At 44.2% G+C, this 10,782-nt stretch overlaps 1 protein-coding gene across 3 annotated transcripts in view; it reads left to right on the forward strand.

Annotated features, from left to right (window-relative positions):
* The window catches only part of LOC144128437 (uncharacterized), a 50,833-nt gene extending 42,750 nt beyond the window's left edge, over window positions 1-8,083 (forward strand). For all 3 annotated transcript variants that reach the window (XM_077661836.1, XM_077661835.1, XM_077661837.1), the window contains exons 22-23: window positions 2,363-2,505; window positions 5,386-8,083. In XM_077661836.1, the coding sequence (XP_077517962.1) occupies window positions 2,363-2,505; window positions 5,386-5,414 (172 nt within the window). In that variant the 3' untranslated portion in view covers window positions 5,415-8,083. The remainder of the gene's footprint in view (window positions 1-2,362; window positions 2,506-5,385) is intronic.
* Window positions 8,084-10,782: the final 2,699 nt, after the last annotated feature.

The raw sequence follows: 10,782 nt of genomic DNA on the forward strand, positions 1-10,782 counted from the left end.
CAACACTTCAGTACCGATTCACTGTGATAAACTGCAGTTCTCCCGTTATCCAACATGCTCACTGCACAGGACCCACTGCGAGCGCACTCTGCTTCCGTGGTTTCATGTAAAGTTTTGTCTCCATGTTCGCTGCATAGTTGTATAGCTAAAATCATATGGCAATGTGCTTGACTGTATTGAGGTCCTGCTGGTTTCACAGAGTGAAGCGGTGGAAAACAAGAGTGTGAAAAATTTACAGTAGAGTCTCGGTGATACGAACCCGGTTGATACAATTTCACGATGGTACGAATTCGCGAAATTCCCCGGCCAGAGTGCATTGTATAGGATGTGCGGAATTTCGGATGTTCTGAACTCTCGCCTCTACGGATGATACGAACGCGCGAGCCACGACCACACCCTCGAGCACTAAGCGCTGCCTGCACATCGCCGACGTCGCGATCGCTAATCGCGCGGTACCCACCGCGCGCAGTGAGCGGCAGTGTGCGGTCTGCACACATCGCCGACATCACGATCGCTAATCGCACGGCACGCACCACGCACAGTGAGTGGTGGTGCACGGCCCGCACACATCAGCAAAGTTGCAATCGCTAATCGCGCGGTACGCAAAGCGTGCAGTGAGCAGCGGTCCGCACACATCGCCGACGTCGCGGTCGCTAATCACGCGGTATGCACCACGCGCATGCAGTGAACGGCTGTCCGCGGTTGCGCACATCACCAAAGTCGCGATCGCTAATCGCACGGTACGCAACGCGCGCTGCGAGTGGCGATGCGCAGCTCGCACACATCACCAAAGTCGCAATCACTAATCGCGCGGTACGCACTGCGTGCAGTGAGCGCTGGTGCGCGGCCTGCACGCATCGCCAAAGTCGCGATCGCTAATCGCGCGATGCGCGAAGCGGACTTAGCGGCGGTGTGCGGTCCGCACACATCACCGACGTCGCGGTCGCTAATCGCACAGTACACACCACGCGCATGCAGTGAACGGCGGTGCGCGGTCACACACATCACCAAAGTCGCGATCGCTAATCGTGCGGAACGCAATGCGCTCTGTGAGTGGCGGTGTACGGCCGCACACATCGCCAAAGTCGCGATCGCTAATCACGCGGTACGCAACGTGTGCTGTGAGTGGCGGTGCGCGGCCCGCACACATCACCAAAGTCGTGATCGCTAATCGCACGGTGCGCACCGCAAGTAGCGAGCTGTGGCCGCACAGCAACGAACAAATCCCGTCAGCCATAAACAGATCTGTGTGAATGAATTTTTCATGCTTCTGCATACGAATTTTCTTCGTTTGGATGATGCAAAATTTCGGATGATACGAATTTTTTTCCGACGCCGTGAGACTCGTATCACCGAGATTCTACTGTATATTGACAAGGAGACAGCCACCAAAGCCTTTGGCCTGGCGTATGCATTCCTGGCAAAACATTTCTGGCATGCGGTGAAGTGTTATGGCCCACCGTGCTCGTGAGCTGTTTGACGAAGCTATCCAAAACAGACACGTCAAAATCGGCACTCTACGCCTTCTTTTACAGGGGCCTCTATCAGCTTCAGCACCAAGAAAATGGAGCTAAATATTCTGAATAGCTCTCTCTGTCCTGTTCGACATTATTCCTGCAAGACCCATTGTCTAGCAGTAAAACCCATGCGGCAGCCGTAGACATGGGCGCACATTGACATGTTTGGTTGGTGCACATAAATTCAACCGCATGGTGGGCACTCGGTACACTTGTTGAAGGCTTCTGCAGCACAAAACGGTGCCATAATAAATGCAGGCTTCGTTTTCCTCATCATGCAAAGTGGCGCGTTAGCATGTGACAGTTGCAGCTAAGACCACTTACCATTGTAACAAAGTAATGGCAATAACAAAGCTATCGCAGGGGTCTCTGACTTCATTTAAACAAGGTTCAGCTGTACTATTCACGAACTTTTCAGAATTTCAAATGTATTCACTTGCTCTGGCTTGAAATATGGCTGCACCCAATGTATTCAGTCTTGCTAAGAGTCGCTTAAAAGTTCAGAGTGATGGTAATTATTAGTGCCTTTTGGTGCAGGGGCTCTAAATGTGTTGGATGGTTGAGCCATTGAGGTGCATAAATGCTAAAGGTCTGACAGCAGCATAGCAATGATGTCACACGCAATGCAGCCAAGTTTCTGTGCGTAATGCTAGACTGCATTAATCTACCGCTGTAGGATTTTTTTTTTTTTTTTGCTTCCACTTGCATGCGGCGGTGAGAGTTCAACTGCTGTTTCTCTTGCAATGCTCCACAGAAAGTGCAGGACAATGTCGAACTCAACCAGAGGCTCTGGTAGAGGTCGCAAAATATGAATCTAGGGTGCAAGGCTGTTGCTGTTTGGGCAGGTACGAAGACCTGGGTGCCCCTCGGGGATCAGTGGAGGCCCTGCGCTCCAAAGTGGGCGAGGAGAAGCGGCGTCGAGCACACCTCCTCGCCCTCAGCCACACCATTGCCAAGGAGGTCATGGAGCGAAGCAAGATGGTCGCAGGTGAGTCTCAGTGTTTGAGGGGAAGGAGGGCAGAGCAATTCACTTAAGGATCTTGTGTGGGCATTCTAGCTGATATAATGAGATGCATATGTTCTGAAAGAGAACTCTTCCCGTGGTGTTTTTCTGTGTTTCTATCAATTCCCGGCCATCTTCCTGTGGGTTCTCACCACGGTGGCCTTCCGGCAGTTATTCTGTGGCCTGACACTTATCATGGCCTCTAACACTTTAACCTGTAGAGAGAAGAATAGATGTCACAGAAAGCTTGAAGCCCTCTTTCAGGGATGATATAGGCTTACAGTTTCTGTCTTCCTGTTTCTAAGGAGGTGAGCCTTGCACATGACTAAAATTTGAGAGGTTCGCAGTCCAGCCAGGATCGTTTTGATGCTGACAATTATTGTTGATTTATGAGCAGCCTTTGCACCTTGGAAGCAAATTCAGTTTTGCCATTCAGATGTTTAGGTGAAGTGCATTGTATGGACTGATAAGGACCTTGACTGTTAAATATATTATCCCCATGTGCACACTTATGCTCTCAATGGTTCTGTGGTTTTGGTTGCTGCAAAGTAAGGTTGTTCACATCTTTCCCTCGTTCCCAATTTTTTATTTCCATTTGTTTCCTTGCTGGCAAAAATTCAGCAAAAGTTGCAGCCATTACTCCTAAAATTGTTTGTGTAAAGTGCAATAGCGGGAGTCATTTGGTATGTGCAGCTGTATGGGCTTTTATAAAATTGATAAGTGGTGAAAAAGATGGTTGGTCTGTTATACAGGACAGCTCGATAGCAATGGGGAAGTAGAAAATTCTCCTTTGGAAGCACAGCTGTGTTATTCTGCTGCTGAAAAAATTTATCGCTGCGCAGCTTTATCATGTAAGTGTTGAAGAATGAATGGTTCATCAACATTGGGGCTGTAAGCTTCAAAAAATATGCCTTACTGTTGGAAGCTCCCTTGAAATGCCTGTGCACACTTGCATGTTTGTCATCTGTCGATTTAAGGGCAAAAGAATTTAATGGTATAGTTAATGAAGCATGTGGTTTTTTTTTCTTAATAATTGCCAGTTATTTTTGTGGCATTCCATTGGAAAATATCTCTAAATATAATAGACTGCAGAACCATTGCATGGCATAGACATGGTTCTTGCATGTTTTTGCGATGAGATCTGGCAGGTTGTTTCCGCCCCATTATAAAAGACATTGCTGCATTGTACGGTGTGTGGTCATGCGTGAGAACAGTGTTCCAATCACTGCACTGTTTTTACTAGTTGCACCAGTTCGCATGGAGCGCACTCATTTCTCGTGCATCCATCACTTCGAAACCTGGGCCAACGTGTATACAGTCAAACCCCGCTGCAACGAAATTCACGGGACCTGCGAAAAATTTCTGTGAAGCTGAAACTTCGTTGTCGTGAGCTTAGGCCAGAATATTGACAGGTACTGCACATCTCGCAAACAGCGCTTATTTACAAAAATTTGTTGGCTTTGGTTTTTCGCTATTTCGAAACCAGCGTCATGGCACCATTTTCGTTGTATTCAGGAATCTTACACAGCATATTCATGTAATAAACACACCCGCTGCATTGGCTATCAAAATTTATATTTTTTTCATTGTCGCATGGAGTATAAATGTGCTCCTGTTTCGGCATCGCTAGGCCTAACGTGTTTTGCACTAAATCCTTAGCAAAAGTGCTTTGGAACTAGCCACCACTTGCCATAAAAGGCCTTAAGATTTTTGCCTGCTACTGCCGACACAGTAACTTCATATTGAAATGAAAGTACAATTGATTTCCCCCATACCTTCTTGATCAAAACGAGTGAGAAAGTAGACCATTCGAAAGCGCTCTCGCAGCAACGGCCGCAGGTAACATGCGCTAAATCTGAGCAGTCGGCAAAACCATTGCAGGCCATGCGCTGGATCGCATCGTTATGTGCACATGCATGCACATTAATTCTGCTTCTGCAGGGAATGTCAGCGGTGCCATTCTAGAAGCAAATTGACTTTGGCAGCCACTTTTGGTGAAATCAAACAAGATAAACATAAATGAATGCGCAAAAAAAAATCGGCAGCTTATTTGCAAAAACTTCTTAGAAGTGTAACCTCACTCCAAAAAACTGTCGTGGGGGGAAGGAATTGCACTGCAATATACAGGTTGTTTCACCTGAGACTTTACACAATTTTTTAACGTAGGCGTTTTGAATTAGAAGAGCACTTCTTTTGGTGTAGTACATCAGAATACAGCTAAGACATGCTAACTAGCAGGCTGGTTAGCAAATATTTCTGTTAGGCTCCTTAACTATTTTAGAGCCGCGTAGGCCGCCGTAAGTAATATTCATGTCAGTTTTTAGAATTTTGAAAACGCAGTTACCCTCAGCGCTGTGGCCCAACAAGTTTTGGCTACATCACGCTAAAATACATGCACTTTGGGGAAACTTCAGGCAAAGCAACCTCTCCACTGCACGTAACTTGTTGAAGCACCCAAAATTTGTTAGGCGACAGCGCCGTTTTCGAAATTCTAAACACTGATATGGATATCACGCACAGTGGCCTACATGCCTCTCATTAGGGATCCTAGAAGTAATAGTTAAAAAATTAACTATTCAATATAACCCTGTATATGGTTTGCTGATGGGGAATCAAAAATTCTTTGTTGTGGCAAAAATTTGTAGGGGTTGGACTGTAATAGGTTATTGCAATACACATGAAAAATTATAAAAACTGTCGTTAATTATGACCGAAAACACTTCACCAGTGCATGAAAGCATTGCCCGTCATTCTGTTTTCAAGTTTTGTCATAGCCAGATTTTGTTCCTTAATTTTTTCCTCACTTTTGTATCGTTTCCAGGCCCTTGCATGACATGCTCTGCTTTATTTTCTTTTACTTTTCAGCGCACGTGACCTACCAGGAAAACACGTAGTGGTGTCTCCCTGTTTTGCCCTTTCCCTTCCCTCCTGCCTACGCACAAACATACACACATGCATACGCAATCCTGGAGTTGCACCCGATTCCTGCACTTCTCGCAGTGTGGGTTGCCGTCCACACCGGAGCTCTGCGTTCATCTCTCACTGCATCTGTGTTGCATCCGCACAAAACACACACACACACGGGCAGGGTATTGCTGTCAGTATTTTCAGGCCTCCCACATCCTTTCATGTTCATTTCCATGTTTTGTTTTTTCGTTTTTTTTACATGCTGTTATTGCTTGTTGGTGTCCTTACTTGGTATTGCATCTTGCAAATGATGAAATCGTCCCACCTTAATAAGTTGCACTTGCAGCTGCCTTGTTTTTGCATTGATCTTTGTGCAGTACCCAAGTTTTTGGCAGTTCTTAATGCATTGCTTGCTGCCTCCCTTCTCATATTATGTTTCTATTGGTTGTCACTGCACTCCGTTGCAATGTTTGCTGGAACTGTCTCTGGCCTCCCTTAAGATCTGCCTACGCATGGTGAATGTATTATTTTTACAGCATTTTAAGCTGAGTCCAAGTTGTTTTTATACTTTTTGCTCGCCTAAATGTCACAGGGCCTGAGGTAAGGTCAGACTGACTTTTCAGTTTTTTTTCTTTATTAGCTAGTACTGCTAGTGGCATTCTTGTACGCAATCACAATCCATACAAGTTTCAAGGTACCTTACACTTACCTACATTCTTTTATTGCTCAAGAATTTTAAGGGTGAAAAAAGAGGTGACATCTGGCCAGCTTATTAGTGCAGTCTTGGTACTTGTTTTGGTACTTGTCTTGGTGCTTGTCTTGTTACTTGCCTTAGCACTTACCTTAGCTGCCCTGGTACATTGCGCCAAGCGTATTTTAAACATGACAGGATGGATTTCACTTCAGCGTTGTGATTTATAGCTTTTTTTTTCTCAGACATTTTGTCTGTCTGTGTCATAATATAATGACAAATCTTCATTTTTGTTTGTGCCGTTTTTGTGTGAAATCACACGCGGCTGTGCGTTTCGTATAGCATACTGCATCTTTACAGCAGGCTGCAGCTGCGTCTAGTACTTAAACTGCCGTCCTCTTTTTAGCTTTTCTTTGTTCATTCCTCTAAGCCTCCAATGTAAGCATATTGCGACATCCTGAGTGCAGTGCTCTGCCTGAAAGCCAGGCCACTGTGTGGTAGTATTCGTGTTGTGTTAACTATTGAGTGGCCTTTCGCTGTCGTATGTGCAATGGCGAAAAAGAGGGTCATTACCACTTTTTTATTATTATTATTATTATCATTCTGTTCCCTAGCGTTCTATGTGTAGGGCCTGTGCAACATTTTTTTCTATGTATTGCCAAATTGCTGTTGCTCAGACAAATGCATGGCTTTTTTTATATATATATAGATATACAAATAGTATACATTCTTATATTCCATGCGAACCTTTTACCAGCGATAACGGGTGCAGATTAAAGCTTGCTACTACTTAGTATTTTTTTCGTTATGATTATCATGTATATGCACTTTTTCGTGTCCTCTGCGCTATCTTTCCTTCATTTTTTTTTTTACAACAAAAGCAGCTAACTCCCTGTTTTCTTTGTGTTTGTGTGTACTTGTCACAAAACTGCGTTCCGCAGTAAACTTGCTAATTCGATGAGAAACAAACTGCTGGCACTTACCATTAAAGCATAGTTGCCAAAAGATGGCTTTCCCGCATTAGCAGCAAAATTTGCCTTTCAGTCTGCGCAAGCTATTACTTGTGCTGCAGCTATTGTCGCCTTGTTAACACTTCCTAAATCTTTCTCTGTGCCCAACCAATTTTCGGCGTGTCAATTTGCTCATTGGTCTTGTGTTTGCATATGTTGTGTTGCTTGTTTGAAAGCTGCTTTTATTTTTGCTCAGGCTTGGTTGTGCTGGTTTACTGTGGCGTGCAGAAGCTATGAGGCAGAGGTGGTAGCAGGCACACTTCTTAAGTTTTTCTAAAATGTTGAGCAGAAGTGGGTCATTTCACAATGTATTGGAAAATGTGATCACTGCGCGTAACTTGTTTCGTGATAGGTGCCCACAGCTCTTCCTCCTCGGAGGGGGGGGTCGGTTTGTGCCATTAGATCTCCTTCTTCAGAAATGGGGCCTGTAGGCTTTTTACACTTCTCTGTTTGCAAAACAGTGAACCTCAAGATAGCAATGGTCATACAAGCCTCTAATCTTATCTCTTCATCTTGCTTGCACCCGCTGATCAGGTAATTGCCACCTTTTCGTGCACAATTTGAGCATCCCTTCACACCTACGGTACTGTGTTGTGGTGTGGCAGTGTTTTGCCCGCCACACTGGTTGCACGTGTGCCGATGATGTAGGTCAGTAGAGGTCCTTTGTAGTTAAAGTTGTGAGCTGGTACTGTATAACCCTTGAATCTTATGCTGCGTTCTGTTCAGATTCAAATGACCAACCAGATCTGTGATGTCTACTACTTAATTTTGAATTTAAAATAACATTCCTTGGCTATTTTAAGCCTGAGTGTTGCAGATGAGTTCTAGTGTAGTTCTTTTCAGAAAACATTTTTCTGTGTGCAGTTATTGCTCACCATGCTTGAACGACTTGAATTATGCCAGACTTTTTATATACTATATATGACAGTGATCTCATTTATTTATTTCTTTATTTATTTAAAATAAAAAAAAATTGAATAGGTAGATACAAAAAGCCACAGAGCACAACTTGAGGGTTCTGCCTGCGGCAACTACATGACAGTACATTAAGCAGAATAAAGTACACATATGTGCTGTTGTTCAAAGCCAACCATAACTGAACACTGCAAGGGCTCAGCATTGAAAGTAATGAAATAAATAGGTCAGTATCACATGCATTGCATGACAAAGCGCTTGCAGGAGCATGTATTTGTTTCATGCTGTCCCAAACATACATAGTGCTTCACTCCTGCTATGTGCTTCTTGCTACTATGCTCTCCTACTATGTGGATTTAAACGAGGGATATTTGTAGTTAAAATGCACCTTGAAAATGGTGATTTTCTATAAAAAGGCTATTTACCAATTTATTTCTTCTGGCTTGCCTAGCTTGCTTCTGCATGAAAGAAAGTTTTTACAGCAGCATTGGAGCAATATATGGCAGTCAAACAGCAATGTTCAAACCTGCCATTATCGGCAGTAATGACTGTGCAGTCTCTTCAAAATGAAAAAAAAAAAGTTATCAAGAAGTGCTTTCTTTACAGATTACATTGGACTTTTACCACTCACTGCTTTAGTCGGTCGTTTTATGAAAATCAGTATAGTATTGTAAGGTCTCAGCCTGCTTATCCACCTCTGCCCTAAGCCTGCACGCCACTGCAGCTTCTGTATCTCTAAGCACCAATGACGCGGTCACAACTGTGTGTACGTGTGGCTACTAACAAGGAGGTTACAATTGTGGTCTTGCACTTTGTTTTGTTTTAGTTTTTATCAGATGCCATCACTGCACATGCTCACAGCTACTTTTGAGCCCTGTTGGACACTGTACGCTACAAGAGACCCTGCACAGTGCCGTGTGTAGAATCATGATACAGGATACAGTATGTATTGAACTGAGCATTGTACCTGTTAATGAACCTAATGGTTTTAGAGGTTTTTAACTGCATCCTGCCTGCACTGAGTGGTGCAGTATATGCTGCAACAAGCACAAGCAGCAAGAATATAAAGGGGTGGAGGCTTTGCCCATAATCATGGTATGGTAGAATCTTTGTTGGCCCAAAGCCACGTGCATGTAGGTGATATGTTTTTGCTGGAAAGACATGTCCTGTCATTTTGCCATCTGCTCACTCTTTCACCAGAGGAAAGTTCCCCCTACCTTACACTTTTGATGCATGGCCTTTTTCTACATAATGTGCGCACAACTAAGCGTTTTATCAGTACAATGCAGTGCATCCCATCGGGGTATCATTCATGTGCAGGCTAACAGCTGTGATACTATGTTGGGCATAATTGTGCAGCCTTGTACCATCGTTATTGTAATATACCAGTGTTTGAGGTGCACTCATAGAACAAAATCTTTTAAACCTTACAGCATGGCTGTTTGCAGGGCTCTGTGTTGCCTGGTACATATGCATCCCCCCTTCCCCATTGCTCAGTCATTTCCAGACTGATGCTAGGGGCAGAGGGAGGGTAGGCTAACTGGCCTCAGTTCTCTGCTTCAGTATGGTTTATTTCATTTTCGAAGCATGATGTGTTTCCTCACCCAACCCTTTTTCTTTAAAGGGGCTCTGAAAGAGGGTCCAATAAAGTTGCGGTATGCCTGTGATGTTCAAGGATGCTGCTTTGCAAATATCCTCCAGCAAGTATTTTTTTTTATGTGCTTTGTAGAAGCCAAGTTGTCTGCAGTCAAAAATTTGAATTTCAGTGCCTCCGTGCCTTTCTCTCTCCTCTCGTCACTTTTTGTGCTCCGAAAGGTCGGCACTTCACTGCTGGCCCCACCGTCGGGGGCTGACCCGCCGCATGTGGAAGTTATTTGGCTCAGGTGTTCATCCCAACACAATGCAGTGATTGAGTGATGTGCTCTCCTCGGAAGGTGGGAAGGTATTTCAGAGCCCCTTTAAAACCTCGGTATATCTCATGCACCCCCCCCCCCCCCCCCCCCTCCTATGAAGGAGCTTATGTTTTTTTCTTATTTTAATTTTTCATGTTCTTACATTGCCCACTCCGGTTGCATTGACCCTTTACTCCTTGCCCTAAATTTAACACCTGCTTCTGGCTACACTCCGTGCCCGCGTCTGCCAAGCAGTGAGGCAAAAATAATTAGATGGGCTGGTCTACATGCCTCTGCTTGTCGGCAAGTGCACTAGCCGTAATTTGTGCTCTCAAGTGCGTGAGCCAGAACTAAAGGGAAACAAAGTGCAGTGCTTGTAGCCCGAATGAGTTTTGCGAAGGCTGTGACTGTGTGAGAGACTAATGTGATTAATAAAAACCCATCCATTTTTATGTCTTTTGTGCAGAATCATTTGTAATCAATAATATGTTTAACAGATAACATCTGGTGCACCCTTAAAAAAATGTGTATGTGTCGGTCAACTGCACTGCAAGTGAGAATCATGCAAAAGCCTTTTTTTTATACATTACTGCTCTGCAGCGATATGCTTCTTGTGTGACGATAGGGATAATTACATTGTGGCAACTTGAAGAAATTGTGATGAAAATGCTGAACAGAAGTACTGAACAGCATGTAAACATTTTTGATCATGTTGCATGATGTTGTTTTGTGTAAAGACTAAGGATTTTAGAAATCTCTTAAAAAAAACTAAGCATGGTATCGTGCAATGTACTGTATGGCTGCACTAAGAGTTTATCAGTACCCCTTGGAAATGCAGTGCCATATC

Source organism: Amblyomma americanum, chromosome 4, assembly GCF_052857255.1.
Source record: "Amblyomma americanum isolate KBUSLIRL-KWMA chromosome 4, ASM5285725v1, whole genome shotgun sequence".
NCBI lineage: Eukaryota > Metazoa > Arthropoda > Arachnida > Ixodida > Ixodidae > Amblyomma > Amblyomma americanum.